The 15,726-nt window shown below is 49.5% G+C and overlaps 1 protein-coding gene across 6 annotated transcripts in view; it reads right to left on the bottom strand.

Moving 5' to 3' along the window:
- Positions 1–1,732: 1,732 nt before the first annotated feature.
- Positions 1,733–15,726, bottom strand: part of LOC136113187 (excitatory amino acid transporter 4-like) — a 34,772-nt gene continuing 20,778 nt past the window's right edge. For 3 of the 6 annotated variants that reach the window (XR_011735890.1, XR_011735889.1, XR_011735891.1), the window contains 10 exons: positions 14,913–15,050; positions 14,014–14,218; positions 13,083–13,125; positions 12,126–12,466; positions 9,716–9,949; positions 8,512–8,706; positions 7,965–8,099; positions 4,158–5,999; positions 4,040–4,067; positions 1,733–3,419 (listed from right to left, as the gene is read on the bottom strand). Coding sequence is in view for 2 of the 6 variants with exons in the window: in XM_065858218.2 (XP_065714290.1) it covers positions 3,388–3,419; positions 5,896–5,999; positions 7,965–8,099; positions 8,512–8,706; positions 9,716–9,949; positions 12,126–12,466; positions 13,083–13,125; positions 14,014–14,218; positions 14,913–15,050 (1,427 nt within the window). In the remaining 4 variants the exon portion in view is untranslated. The remainder of the gene's footprint in view (positions 3,420–4,039; positions 4,068–4,157; positions 6,000–7,964; positions 8,100–8,511; positions 8,707–9,715; positions 9,950–12,125; positions 12,467–13,082; positions 13,126–14,013; positions 14,219–14,912; positions 15,051–15,726) is intronic. The other 3 variants (XM_065858219.2, XR_011735888.1, XM_065858218.2) reach the window with 3 other exon arrangements.

Here is a 15,726-nt window from a genome sequence, read left to right as displayed (position 1 = left end):
GTCTGGGGGTGTTAGTGGGGGCGGGAGGAGGGGGTGGGAGGAGGGGTGGGGGGTTAGAGTAGCTCTGGGTGGGTTTCTCTTGTTTTTCTGTATTAAACCTTGTTTGTCCAGAACTGCTCCGTGTCTGTGTGGGAGGGGGAGGGAGCGCAGGGGGCACCGGGAAATGGCCCCAAGAGCTGCAAAAGCCACGATGAGCCCAAATCAGAGCCCATGAGCCCCCAAGGGCACCGAGCCACCCCAGGGCCGAGTCAGCACCAGAGGGACAGGCAATGGGGGGGTCCCCTGTCCCCTTCCCCAGGGGAAGCCGCCCTTTGGCGGGGGGAGCAGGACAGACGGGTCCCTGCAGGAGTCACGGACACAGCCCCATGCAGGAGCCCCTGGGACAGGGACAGACCTGGGGGGCTGGGCTGGGGACGGACACACAGACAACAGGAGCTGCAACGTCTTTGGAACACGAGCAGCGTCCCCTGCAGCGGGGACAGGGCTGGGGGCCGAGCCCTTCAGAGCCTCAGGACAATCAGGCCCTTCCTCGGGTCCCACCGCGCTCAGCTCCAGAGCCCGGCTGCGCCTCCCTGCCCCGAAAACAACCCAAATCACCCCAGAATGGCGAGGGAGGGGCTGCAGGGCAGGGACCCTCCTGCCCTTGTCTGGATGCACCTTGGGCAGCTGCAGGACCAGGAAGGGAGAAAATGAAATTGAACCTGAAATTAAAATCACTGTACCTCCCAGAAATTCCGTGGAAACCTCCTCTCTCTTAGGGTCCTATAGGAAAAATGGGACAGGGTTTTGAGCAGGGCCTGTTGTGACAGGACAAGGGGTGATGATTTTAAACTAAAGGAGGGAGATTCAGGCTGGACATGAGGAAGGAATTGTTGGCCATGAGGGTGGTGAGAGCCTGGCCCAGGTTGGCCGGAGAGGTGGTGGATGAACCATCCCTGGAGACATCCCAGGCCAGGCTGGACGGGGCTCTGAGCAACCTGAGCTGGTGAAGATGTCCCTGCTCATGGCAGGGGTGGCACTGGGGAGCTGGGAAGGTCCCTCCAACACAAACCATCTGTGATTCCATGATTCCACCGGAGTTGTGACCATGCTGGGCTGTGGCCTCTGTTGTTCTGAACCCCAGTCCCTGGACTAATTTTTTAGAGCTTGACCTCAGCCTTGCCTTGTCACCCTGTGCCTGCCCAGCAACCCCCAGACCTGGCTTGACCTCAGAGTGGCTTCATCACCATCATATTGTCTTATGATCTGGACTCTTGGTGGGACTCATCTCTGAGTCGGTGCTGTTGCTCTTCTTGGGTACTGTGGGACTGGATCCTGACTGGTGATGTCTTCAGCCCATCAGCTGTGTTATTCACCTCGGTTCCTGTCCCTTGAGGAACAGAAGGCAAGAAAAGCGGATATAAAGGGGAGAAGAACTAACAACTTTCACTTTGCTCAAATACATGCCAGTAATGCAATATTTCAGCAAGTAACATAAAGTCATTATTGTCTAAGCTTCAGAGACGTCTTCCACATAATCGTTGTTCGGCCTGCGTTCCGTACGCAAAAGATGGCATAATAGGAAAGGCTTTAAGGAAAGACCTTGTAAAAATGTGAATTTAGCATTCGATCCATGACATAGGCACACAGATATAAGGAAGTGTAGTAAATAGAGCTAAAAGTAACACCCCTGAGTTTGTGAGGCCACGGTCCTGAGGAAAAACAATAGAGAAAAGAAAAGCATAGAAAAGCATTGTGGAAAAAATTCCCTTTATTTTTCAAATATGCCAACTACCTTTATTAACATTAAAACTCACAGCATGAAGAAAAAGCCCTCGGGAAGTAACATAGTGAGACTGTCAGAATGCTACGGACACACCGCACAGCGCTGATTTCCAGTTTTCCATCTCCTTCCTTGGGCAGAGCAGAAGAAGGACGTGTGATACCAGGGCAGTTTTCATGGGCAGATCTGATTCCTGAAACAACGTGTGCGTATCACATATGTAATGTGACACACACCTCTCATCAGAAAATCCATATTCTTCATGGATTTTCTCACTTAAAATTAGTTTTGAAGAGATGTGCCGTAATCTCTGTCTCGGGTATGGATGCATTGTGATAGCTCTCTGTTTCATCCCAAATATTGCCCATCTAATCATTAGGAATAAATCTGTTTGCAAATAGGAGAAACTTGGAGAGTTTCTGCAAGTAGAAGTGGCAGGGTTACGGTAAAGACTGCACGAACTCTCAAACACCTGGTAATTAAAAAGGCAGTTGATAAAGTTATTTAACACTTTCAGTGAGTCAGTTTTGAAGGGTGAGTTAGTACAAGGTCCATGTTGGGTTTGGAAGGTGTACAAGCTATTAAAGAGCTATTAAAGTGCGTTTCCGTGCCAAATCACCTGCAGTGGGACATGGGTCCTTGGGACACACTCAGGGAAGTCAAAGTGGAGAAATCTTCTCTGTACGTTGAGAAGTTCTCACTACGGCACCAGCAGGTACAACCCAAAACCAACGTGCATTGAGCTCCTTCCTGGGAAACGCTGCTCTGGAAGACTCCTTATCGGGATTGAAATAAAACAGCCTCTGCTGTTGTAAGGATGAGATTAGTTGGGTAAGTCAAGGTGAGCATCAAAATGAAATATGCAGCTTTACAAAGTGAGTTTAGTATTGCCTTTGCTTCTTGGATTAGCAAGAAAAAATTAACTCTGTGTATACGTCCGTGCACATGCGCCCCTTTCATATATATATATGTATATATGGAGGTGTGTGTGTGTATATATATATGCAAATTCCTGCCAATACTTTACTGTTCGGGTACTGTAAACAGATAGATCACCCCAATCATGAACACGTTAACAAGATGAGTAAACACCAGAGCTAAAATCTACCAGCTGAATTCTGAAATTCCCCATGGGAGACTGGTTTGCAGCATTAGACAATGAGGCTTCTACGTGTTTGTGCTCCGTTAATCTTGTGTGGAAAGGAGGAAATCACGAACGGCAAGTCTTGGGGTGTACTGCTTGGTGGGGACATCCGAGGTCATGTTGATGTGATGTGACATGGAGAGTCCCTCTGTGACATGGTTATGTGTCTGCTAACAGCAGCTGGAAACGGGTTGGACTCCTGCTGAGCTTCATTAAAGTATCATCAGGACCCTTCCACGTAGCTTTTCAAAATGATTTGGCTGGAGGGACCCTTCGCAATATCTCTAAACCAGAAAGCACGTGCATATATTACAAAGCCAGAAGGGACCCTTGTGGTCAGCTCGTTTGTCTGTATAACCCAGGCCACAGGACTTCCCAGAATTAGTTCCCATTTGAGCTGGAGTCCAATCCAACAACCTGTTCTTCCAATTCATCCATCAGTTTGCCCTTAATATACAGGAAGCATCTTCAGAATGAGAATTCAATGCTTTCTTGAGAAGTTGGACAAACAATCTGAAAAAAGAGAGAAAAAAGAAAGAAAACCAAGATGCAGTTCAGTATAGGCTATAAATTACTATACTTAGGTAACAATAATTAACTGTGTAAACATAGGCTGGGAAATCACTGGTTAGGCAGCAATTCTGCTTAAAATGATGTAGGAATTATAATGGATTACCACTGTTGTGAAAAAATAGAGCATTTTATTGGGTTCTATATGCAGGTCTGTTCTTTATGAAGGTTTAGACCCATGTCAGCCGAGCTGTGTTAGTGATAAGCTAGTGCTGTCTTAGCGCACTATAGATATGAGTTAATGCAGCGTATCTTAAAACTCTGATTAAGATCCAGACTTTAGATACAGCCTTCTCAGCAAAGGAAGAGTCTAACCTAAGATTTAAGATGAGATGAACAGACTTGACTTTGCTGTATGCACAGTTGTCCCGGTCAGCGGTTAAACCACAGTAACGTGAGTCTCAGATCTAAATCTTAATGTACATGAAATATTCTTCCCTCAGTGCTCAGCTCTGATAATTCTCGACTTGGATTGTTGAGTCAGATTTTAGTTACTCCACTTTAAGAAAGATGTGGAACAGCAAGGAAAAAGTCCAGAGGAGAAGAACATGAATGATTATTACCTGTGAGGGTTTACTGGGTCTGTTTAGTCTAGAAAGGAGAAGAGCAGACATTATAATAGTATTCATACAAGATTAAAAATGCTACTGCTGAATGGAGCTACAATACACTTGTATTTACCCTTCTCTGTTATCCACGTTACGTGAAAGAGATGCATTTGTCCTCTAACCTCCGATTCCCAACAACTGTCCAGCCCATAAAACCAGAACACTCTGCCTACAGGACACGGCATGTGGCAGCACCAATATATAATCCTGCAAAAAGAGCCTCAGGATCTGGTTTTGGACGTCTCAAGAAGTGTGGTTTAGAAGCTTTGTTAGCGCTGGGGAGCCAAGTAAGGACATTGCACGACTGTGCTTGGCAAAGTTGACTGCGGCTGAAGCCCCTGAGGTCCACACAGGTTGTGTACAGATATCCGTTTTCTGGATGTTCACGGACCTGGATATCACGGAGCAAGCCCCGCTGGTCCTGGTTACTGCAGGGGGAGATACGGGTTGTGCTCCTGGCCACGCCAGGGAAGGGGATGGAGCACGGATGAAGCAGGGCCCTACTTCTTGCTTGAACCTCTGAGATGTTTTAGATGCCATGTGGACTTTTGTCCAAGCGTGTTAAACAGAAGCTGGGATCTGCTTGGTAGGAACTAAGAAACTTATCTTGAATTTGTAAGCTTGGGGTCTGGCAAACTTGTACGAGCGCTGAGAGATTATGTACAAAGACAGAGATTCTGGAGGAATGTGACTGAGGGGAAGTCACTTCTGAAAACAGCCAAAGGAGCAGTTTCCTTAGGAGTCTTATGATGAGTGAAACTGTTTTCTGAGCAAATCTGGAGTGGCAGGAAATAATTCCTGGTGTGGAGGTACCATCCAGCTGCTCAGGTGAGTAAACTCCTTAAACTTGGCATTTCCCCTTCTGGTTTCACCAAAAGGAGAACAGCTTGCTAAAGAGAAATGAAGCTAACTGGTGTTTGGCAGAGCTTGGTAGAGGGGAAAGCTGTTTCAGAGGCTGAATAATGGATACAATAAATTCTTTAACTGGTTGCTGCTTTCACAATCCTTTAGCAGCTTCCACTAAAGAGAAGTCTATTGTCCCCTATTTGTGCCACCAGTCAGCACAGTGAGCCCTGTCCCTGCGGTACGGTCCCACATTCCTTCGGGAACGGGCTGACTCCAGTATCTCCAGCCAGAGGGGGTGCCAGAGGAGGGAGAAGCTCTCAGGAAGCATCATCACGTCTGTGCAAACACCGGGACTGCGAGCAGGCAGAGCGCTGTTCATCGTGAACACTCTTGCCAGTGAAGAGCTGAACAGGAGCGCTCGGGCTCTCCGCAGATCTCCAAATGGCCAAAGCCAAAAGCTTGGGGGAAGCCACTGACCAAGTGAAGGCTTCATCCTGCAGGATGGAGTCATCATGGCAACATTTTGGTGCCGGTCCACAGGTGGCGGTGTCCCCGACCCACCTTGCCACTTGGCTTCAGCTCAGAAACGAAGGAGCTCCTAATGCAGCTCATTCACTGAGTCTTCTTTGCTTGGGTCTAACTCTTGGACCCCATAAGAATGACTAAATCTGGCTTTTGTGGAATAAAACTTTCTTTGCAGTTTAATTTTCTCTTCTTTAATGCCAGGCAGAAAGAGATGGGGAAGAAATGGGATCAGGGAAGGCTGCATGTGGCACGGGGGGAGAAAAGTGTGCAACTTGGAGAGTGGGTCTTTGTCTTACGGACTTTTGTGTTAAGTCTTGGCTTTTTACAGCGTTAATGTGTGCGGTTTCACAGTTCTGTCTCGCTCCTGGGGTGCCTGTGGGTGTCGTTCTGTGGGCGAACCAGGTGGGAGAGCTGCTCTTTCTCCTCTAGCGCGGAATTACCCATTTCGCAGTCCTGCGCGTCCAGCTCGCGCCGGGAGAGATGCTCCACGATGCCAGCGCCCAGGGAATCCCCCAGCACGTTGGTGGTCGTTCTAAGGCGGTCCCTGAGAAATCAGAGAGAAAAATGGAATACGGCTTCTTAGTAACAGCTAAGTGGATAAAGAAACATCTTCAGTGAAACTTTTTCTAAGTTTCAAGTCAGTCTAATAATTGACATTTCAACATTGACAAGAAAATGTCTTCCAGAGAGCCGCCTTTGATTTGTAGTCCTGAGCACAGGCTTTGCATTCATTCTGCTCTTTTGCATTCACAGTTTCTCACTTAAAAGTTTTGGACTTGCCACAAAATGAGAGAAACATTATTGTGGTTCCACACAGTTTCCTTTCCAAAGGGCTGCTAAGGTTTTTCTGTCTCACCACGTGTTACACTTGAGTTGCACTTTGTTTTACAAAAGGTGCAGAAATTGTGGTGCAAACCTATGGCTTAGCGCTGCTGTGGAGCCAGATTTCCTCACACTATACACTAAGTCAAGGCACCAGATTTTTCATGCAAAATAGCAAATCTAAAGCACCATTTGCAATGAGATATTCTCCACAACCACATCGGTCTGTAAGAGCTGAAGCCATCACCAGTCCAGCAACCATCATGTCCTTCAGTGCTAACAACAGATATGACTTTTGGTATCTGATTTAAACCAGCCTTTCTGGGTAAGTACAATCTGGGGAAGTAAATCCTGGCTGGTACCAGCACTGGTGTGGCCAGCAGGCCCAGGGCAGTGACCGTCCCTGTGCCGGGACCTGGGGAGGCCAAACCTCAAATCCTGGGGGCAGTTCTGGGCCCCTCACACCAAGAAAGAGCTTGAGGTGCTGGAGCGAGTGGAGAGAAGGTAAGGGAGTTGGTGAGGGGCTGGAGCACAAGTGTGATGGGAGCGGCTGAGGGACCTGGGGGTTCAGCTGGAGAACAGGAGCTGAGGGGAGACCTTCTGATCTCTGAACTGCCTGAAAGGAGCTTGGAGCCAGGGGGGGTCGGGCTCTGCTCCCCAGGAACAAGCGCCAGGAGCAGAGGAAACGGCCTCAAGTTGCGCCAGGGGAGGTTGAGGTTGGATCTGGGGAACAATTTCTTCCCCAAAGGGCTGTGGGGCATTGGAACAGGCTGCCCAGGGCAGTGCTGGAGTCACCAGCCCTGGAGGGCTGGACAGACGGACATGAGGTTCTCAGGACATAGGGTAGAGGTGGCCTTGGCAGCACTAGGTAATGGTTGGACTTGATGATCTTAAAGGTCTTTTCTAACCTAAATGATTCTATGATTCTTCAGGAGGTCATTTGGCACCCTGGGAGGCAGGGCCTGTTCCAGACAAGTCTGTTCTTATGCAGAGTTTACAGAAGTGGAGGTATTGGGCAAGACTCTGTTTCCAACTGCTCAGCCATGGCTGGGAGCAGGCTTTGGCTGCCTTGGCTACAAACCAGCCAGACAAGATACAGAAGAACTGAGGAAACACTGAGTGTATCCCTGAGCCAGGATTTGGTTGTGTTTGAGAAGACCGAGAGAGTGAGGACTGTGCACAAATGCGTTCTTCCATCTAGTTCCTAAGAGCTCTCCTGTGAAATCACTTGTCCCGGGGCTTAAAAGGGAAGAAAAGTGGAATGAAGCAATGTAGATGACTAGCTGCATCCATCTAAACACTCCTCAACTTTGTGCAGCCCAGTCTTGTCCCAGTTTCTGTGTTTAGCGGCACAGAGCCATCACTGCAGTGTGGATTTGCTTATTGGCACAAGATGCCTTTATCAGTCTGGAGTTTCTGGCTGTCTTTTCAGATAAAGCAAACTAAGGACATTCTGCTTGGTGACCAGGCTGTTCTGCAAGTGACCTCTGATGCCTTGGGTTGCTGAAGCACACGGTGAAGAGCAGAGAGGGCTCCTGTGCAAAGATCTCATGGATACTGGTGTGTTTTAAGCTTAATTATACAGGTTCTGAGACTACGTGTGGCAGAGACATCGGGAACACAGACAAACCCCGTCAGGAGTGGCAGGGAGCACAGATCAGCACGTGCTGCATAGCAGAGGACTTACAGAAACCAGTCCACAGCGATGATCAGCGTAATGTCTTCAGTAGGGAGCCCCACCGATGTCAACACTATCACCATAGTCACCAGTCCTGCCTGGGGAATCCCCGCGGCCCCAATGCTGGCGGCCGTGGCCGTGATGCTGCAGGGAACAGGAAAGCACAGCTCTCAGCAAAGTGTAGAAAAGAGGTGGTCACATTGGCAGAAAGTAGCTCAGACTCATAATCCACAAAACATCTTGGCAGCCTTTCTGCCCTGTCACCGAGCGGGATGGTGACACGTGGGACATGGACGCAGCAGCCAGGCTTCCCCTGCCAGACACCCACCCGTAAGGCAAAGGGGTGACCCTGGCCTGAAATGCAACCAGGGCTCAAGTGGAGCCTCAAAGACATGGTGCCCAAACCTTATGTGCTTCTCCACCTGGAGGTGTCGCACACCCTTCTTTTCCATACCTTTGTTTTTTCTCATTGTATCATCTGAGCGAAAATCATCTGACCACACCCCAGATAAGCAAACAAAACCCTCTGTAGTCCCATAGCTCTTTCAAAAGTCACCTTATTGTGATGATCTGCCCGAAGTCAAGTTCGTAGTTGTTGACTTGTGCAATGAAGATGGCTGCAAGGGCCTCGTACAGAGCGGTGCCATCCATGTTGATCGTAGCTCCCACGGGCAGGACAAACCTCGTGATGCGCCTGTCCACACCGTTGTTTTCTTCCAGGCACTTGAAGGTGATGGGCAGCGTTGCTGAGCTGAAAGGAATTCACAAAACAACATGGACTGGGCACGTGCTGACTTTGGAAGAGGGACTAAGCCTCTGCCTGGTTTATGACCTTACCCACCTGCTTTTTCACCCTGCCATGTGAGCCAGAGGCCAGAAGCTGCTAGGAGAAAGAACAGTCTAAGCAAGGCTTCCTCAGACATGGTGCACGCTGCGGTTGCACGTTCAGACATGGCTTTCCTCAGGGGGCTGGGACAGGGGTAGCCCTGCGGCTGATGATGCTGGTGTAACACCAAAATAAGGTGCTTCTGGAGGATTCAGGGTACATAGGACAGAGACTCGAGACCAAAACTCCTTTTCCAGCTATTAAAAACCTTGAGCCCTTTCTCACCCCCCTCAGTGCATAAGACAAGAATGACCCATGGGTGAGAATATATCTTGCAGAGAGTTGTTTCTCAAAGAGAACATGAGCAGGGAAAATGCAGTGTCTTTCAGTGTGAGAACACAGGTGGGAGAGACTGTTACGTGCTTGCCAGGAAATGAATATAGCAAGATACATGGCACTTAGTGGAGTAACAGCTGCCTACAATCCCTTGCTTTGGCACTGAACACACGGGTGCTTGTGCCTTTGCCCAGGCCTCCTGTGAGTTTAATGCCAGCCGTGTGTGCCTGGGAGAGAGAAATGAGTGTGAGTACGTGTGTGTGAGAGGTATGCGCATGGGGAACAATGCTGCAATTCAGCGGGATTTGGTGTTTATCCTGAGCTCAGCATTTCAGTGCTGTGAGCAGAGCCACCATTGTGTTTGGTGAGGAGGAACATGGGCCCCTGGTGGTCAGAGATGACCCAGGTGGCAAGGGATCCTGAGCAAGCGACTGAGAACCTTTCCACTCTCAAATGGCTGGACCAGTGCAAAAAGCTGATGGTGCTAGAAATTGTGAGGCTGTAGTGCTGCACTGAGGGTGATGGAGTGCTGAGAAGCAGCCCCAGAGCATCTACATCAGTCCTAGCCCCTGCTCCTATATATCAATAGTTGTTGTACCTTGAGGAGGTGCCCAGGGCGGTGATGAGGGCCTGCAGAAGCCCCCCGATGAACACCCAGGGGTTTCTGTGCGTGACGATGAAGTAGAGCAGCGGCAGGATGCAGAGGGCATGGATGAGGAGCCCAACGATGACGGTGAGCGTGTACATCCCCAGCTGGCCTCCCATCACCGCCAGGTCATCCATCTCCAGGATTTTGCCAGCAATCAAGAACATGATCCCAACCGGAGCGTACCTGTGGCAGAAACACAAGGGCAGTGCTCAGAACCGGCACCCGCACTTCGCACCAGCTTTAACACATGCTGTCTGCACTAATCCCCAACAAGCCAACACACCAGAAGTGCTCACTGAGTCTAATCGTTGATCTGGTTTCTTTTTTGGAAACCTGGAGAGAGCTGGGACTTGTTCACCACATGGTCAAAAACCAGCATTTATTGCACTTTTGGGTACTCCAGCACAGCTTGGGCACTGCTGGCGGTTTCCTCCTCCTTCAGAGGTTCCGAGGGACATGGTTTAGATGGGGTTAATGGTTGAGCTTGATGTTCTTAAAGGTCTTTTCCAACCAAAACAACTCTGTGATTCTATTATTCTATTCCTTTCCTATTCCATTTACTGAGAGGTACAGGGAAGTGCAGGAAAAACAGGGAATCAGGGAATAAAAGCAAATGTGTCCTATAGGCTCTAGGATATTGGTCTTGCTACCTTCAGGTGCTCACACCACCACCTGTGAAAGCAGCCATGGCTTATATAAAACCCCATTTTCAGGTACACTGCTGTCCTTTCCATTCTTTATGGCTTTTTTCCTCCTCCATAACAAGGAATTTCTGTGTTGCAGCAGTGAGGCTCCACAGAAAGGAAGCCGCAACACAGAAACAGAGAATATCATGGGCACTAAACTAAACATGGACCAAAGAAAATCCCAGTTCCACGGCCACACCTGTCGGGGCTTGGCCTCTACAGCTCAAGAGCTCACATGCAATTCATGCACAAGGCTCAGAGGTCCGCATGCCAAACTCCAAGTTAGCCTGGGAGGTTTGGAAAAGTTGCAGGAAAGGATTTCACAGATATTTCATTTCCTCTGACCTCCCTCTTCCAAGATATTCTGGGCTGCAGGTAGTGACCGGATCTCCCCAGGAAAATGAAGCTCCTGGGGATGCTCTGCAGAGCGTGGCTTCGGGAAGGGGCGCGGGTGACAGTCCTGCCTCTGCTACCAGGGTTTGTAGGTCAGGAGGTCTCTCCAGACGCTACTTACTGTGTGTGCACAGGTAGCTCCTGAGTGTAACCAACGTGCTACATAGCAACACCCCTCCTTCCTTCGCTCTCAGGGGGAGCTGGATGAGGGGGTGTTGAAGACACCTTGAAATTGTCTCTGGGAGTAGTGAGCTTGTCTCACTGTGCTTGTGTTCTCCCTTCTATGCCCTCAAGCAACTCTTATCTCTTTTTAGGAAAGCAAGGCCTCAAGTTCTGGCTGATCTGTGGAGGAAAAGGTCCCAGAGGGGCTGAGGTTCCCTAACGCTCTGCTATGAGCTCAGGGTTGTTCTTCCTCTTTGCGCCTTTCTGTGTCAGGCCTGTCCCCCTGTGCCCAGGAGGTTGCTCTGAGATAAAAGACTGTGACTGTGACTAGAAGATGAGGAAATGGAAGGTGGAGTGATCTAAACTGGGAGAGGGTGTGGGGCGGCCAGATCCCCTCCCCATCGGACATTTCCATGTGTTCTGCCAGCCCCACATCTCTCCTGCCTCACGGTACCTACCACAAGCTCCTATTTAGACCTCGAGCTCTGGAGCTTAAGATTCGGTAAAATGCTGCCTTCTAGGCAGGACTTGTCTCAGCAATGCCTGGCTTACCTGGACCGTGTAGCACAGGCAGCCTTACACAGACAGCAACGAGCAGTTGATCTCTAGAGGAGCTGGGATCTGAGAGATCTCAGACTGAAAGGCAATAATTTGGAGTTGACCTTGTCAACCCAGCTCAGCTCTTAGAGCTGACGCATACAGGTGCCACCCTGAGTAGCAGGAAAGTGGCAATAGTTGTTGTGATTTGTAGCTAAGTCAGACTCCTGGAACATATCTGGAAGGAAAGCTTTTGGTGGGAAAGCCTCACACCCTACCGCTGCTGGTAAGGCTAAGAGATCTTCCACTCCAGCTCTCTGGTCTTCCAAGGATGTTTCCAGCAGCCTCAAGGAAAGCAAGTCCTGGTGTACCTGATATTTCTAAGGTAAAAACAAAAAACAGGAAATGAAATGTGAACAAATATCCCATCCAGACTTTTCCCTCCAGCCTGATGGCGCCAAAGGAGAGCGGTGCCCATCTGCTTCTCCTGTGCATGTCATCCTTAAAGCTACCCCACTTCTCATCAGGTCAGTGGAAACTGCACCTGCAGACCTCCTGCTCCAACCGGCCGTGCTCCTCACCAGATGATAATGGCCACCAGCCTCATGATGGCTTCGTTGAGGCAGTTAAAGAACTCCCGCAGGGCCCGTCCCTTCTGCTTCATGCTGCCGATCACCAAACCGAAGCACATGGAGAACACTACCAGCCCCAGCGCGTTCACCCCATTGGCCGAGCCCGGGATGGGAATGACTTCTTCAAAGGTCAGCACCTCGGAGACGGTCCCCAGGGCATGAGTGATGTTCTCCAGGAGGCTGGTGAAGTTCTCAGGCACAGGGATCTGAGTGGTTGTCACGTCTGCTGTGACATTGCTGCTGTGGACGACGGTTCTGGTGAAGACCCTGGTGCTGTACTGCGTCTTGTACTGAAAAGGCAGAGATTATCAGATGCACTCACAGGTCCTGGTTCAGGAGCTCAGGACAACATGCTAGGCTCCTGCATCCCCTCCTAAAGAAAGGAGAGTCCTGCACGTTCACTGCTGATCTGTGTGGGAAACTTGCCTTGCCTGTCCTCAAGCTCCCTCGCTTAGTGCTCTCATCAAAACAGTCATAGACCTGAAGGTCAAAAGAAACCATTGGAACATCTCGTATCCCTAGGACTGAGATATTCCAGCTTCTCTGGTAGCCCTTTAGACTGCTTCCAAGGGCATCAGCACTCCAGAAGAGACAAATCCTTGGAGAATCTGCTCCCATTTCACTGCCCATCCAAGCCTGCTACCCAAGATCTCACAAACCCTTCCTGACTTGATGCATGGGATGGGCTGGAGGTTGCAGCCCCCGTTCACAGACACCTTGAAAAGATTGTGAAGGGGATGCTATGACACAGACTAATGGCTGTGGTCCCTCCTGGAGCACTCAGACTTGGGGAAGAGTGAAGGTTATATAAAGGAATTGCTATTCCACCCCTCAGAGAAATAGGTTGGACTGTGGTCTAGGGTATGGGGCGCAAAGGGAGATGATAGACCAGGTGGGATTTCATACCTGTTTGAAGCAGGCTTCTACCAGGTTGGGTGGGAACATATTCCTGCAGTAGATAAAACAAGGAAAGAGTCATTGTCCTGTTTGGCTAGCAAGAAAAACTGGGCTTCATGGCCAATGTCTCTGTCCTGGAGCCACATCTCAGGTCACAACCCACATATCAGCTCAGGCTACAGAGCAGATGGGCCTTTCTGTCTGACTGACAGAAGATGGGAATATGCTGAACTGGAGCCAGGCACCCTCCCGCACCTTTCCAAACTCCCACTGCATCTTTTCAGACTCCAGAGGGTTGTATTTTGGGTATGTGGAAAGAGACAACATACGTGCAGCACTAGGATGTGGGACCATTGTAAAAAAGTCATCAAAACCAACCGAACCATGAAACAATGCCATATTACAATTTTTAGTATACTACCTTGCTCTCAGCCTCATCTCTACAGCTATCATTTGAGCTCTCTGTTGTCTTGTACCTCAGAAACAAAGCTTCATAACACTCGAGGTGGTACAGCTTTGCAATTCACTGCGCCAGGTCACAGCAGGGGAGGGAGAGACAATGTCTCAGGAGCCACTTCCCTGATTTCCTTGGGTCAGTGAAGATGGATATTTGGAGCAGCCTTTGCTGGGTGAATTTCTGAAGGGCCTGCAGACATTGATGGTTTTCATTACTTGTTCTGCTGAGCACATTTTGGCCTCCAGCATTAACATCTCGAACAGAAGGGCTGGACTCCAGAGCTCCAGGCCAAGCATTCAACCTCAGAGTGGCAAAGCCAGCTGGCTAGACTGAGCTGGAAGCAGTAGGATGGGCAAGACTCAGCCATAAACCTCTTTTCCTAAGAGTATTTGCCTAAAGCTGCTGATGCTTCCAAAGGAAACTCTGTGGAGGAAGGTAATCTCACTGATATGGTCTCAACAAGAGACCATCTTGTCCACCTACCTCACCAAGTCCATGAAGGCATCTGTGGTCTGCACCTGCTCAATTCTGCCTTCTCGGTGAAGCTTGTCCTTGGATCCTTTCCCTGGGTGGATGATGATCACCATGAGGATGCCAATGAAGACTGCTATGATTGTCGTCACCATGTAGTAGATGACAGCCCGCATCCCCATCTTCCCTGAGGCTCTGCCATCCAGTGAGGCCATTCCTGTGGAGTCACAAAGTGAGAAGGTTTATTGTCTTAGAAGAAAGGGGCAAGCCTGAGGAAGATGAGTTGGACACACACATGAGTTAGACGGCGAGCTGGGGTCTCTAGGAAGTACAGAATACAAGGAGAAGACTTTGGAGCTCCAAGGTGATGTTGATACGGGGCAACGTGGCTTGTGGTTATGAAGAAGTGTAGCACTGATGGGTCTCAGGCTGCATTTGGGAATATAGCAATTTCCTCCTAAAGCTCTCAGAAGGGAAATAGTCCCTTCCCAGTACACTGGACCTTTAAGTCCCTAATGGTGGGATGTCTCCGCAGGTGGAATGCCCTCAGTTCCTTCTGCTGTCTGAAAGCTTGGCTGGCTGACATGTCTTCTACAAGCACCTGGATGAAACAAGCTCTCCACACAGTGATCAACTCCAGCTCTTTTGGGCTGACACAGATTAACCTTCCCAAGGCTGAAGGAAACCTGAAGCTGGCTTGGGCAACCAACTTTTTGACATTGGAGGTTATGTAGGATGAAATCCTTGTTAGTGCTCAAGTGTTGGGCATTGGAAACACCACATTGTACGTTTGGGCTTGTCACTATTAGCCCAGCTAATCCAGCACCTCTCACCAAGGGGTACCCCAACAACAGCCAGCATCTCTTTGCTGATGACTGCGTTGGCTGAGAGCAGCAGAAAGGGTTTCTCACCTGTAATCAAGCTGGAGACAATGAGAGGAAGAACCAACATCTGGAGCATACGCATCAGCAGCTCGCCGGGGAAGGAGAAATATTTGATCTGGCGATAGGTCAGCTGGTAGGGCCGGAGGGAAAACGCCAGGATGATCCCTGTGGATCAGCAAGGGATGAGAAATGGGATGGTGTGGTCACCTCAGTCCTACAGTGTGTATTTCCTCTTTCTCATCTCCTTTCAGCTCCTCCTCTCCCCAAAGGAGAAAATGCTCTTTCTTTTTCTGAAAGGCCATGATCCAGTTTTGACCGTATGCTCCCTCTCTCGCTCTGACACATTTATATGCACAGGATCCTTGTGATAAACCACAGGTCTCCTTGTTTCTCAGTTTGCTGCTGCTCCAGGGTCTGTGCTGAGGAAGCTCATGAACACAAAAATGCTGTGACCAGAGCTATGACCTCCCAGCCTAACCTGAGTGTGACGACACAGTTCAGAGACTTTGTCCGCCCACCTCTTAAAGCTGAGTTCAGCCAGCGAGTTAGAGGTGTCCAGCTTGGATCACAAGCTTGGGACAAACCACCAGATCGAGCTCACACTGTCCCACAGCCCTTTGCCTCAGTTCCCCCTCCTGGTACTGCCACTTAAAGCTGAGGGGTGGATCTGAAGAGCCCTTGGGCCTGTAGCTGCACCCACAACAAGCCTCTGAACAAACCTGGATGAGTTTTTTATGAGGATTGTGGAGCTGGATCATCAAACTGTTTCTGTCGTAGATTGTTCCTAAGGTGCAGCCAGAAAGGGTCAACAAGGACTCTCTCACACACCCTCTGCACAAAG

This window comes from Patagioenas fasciata, chromosome 27, assembly GCF_037038585.1.
Source record: "Patagioenas fasciata isolate bPatFas1 chromosome 27, bPatFas1.hap1, whole genome shotgun sequence".
NCBI classification, from domain to species: domain Eukaryota; kingdom Metazoa; phylum Chordata; class Aves; order Columbiformes; family Columbidae; genus Patagioenas; species Patagioenas fasciata.
This window is presented reverse-complemented; position numbering and strand designations above follow the sequence as displayed.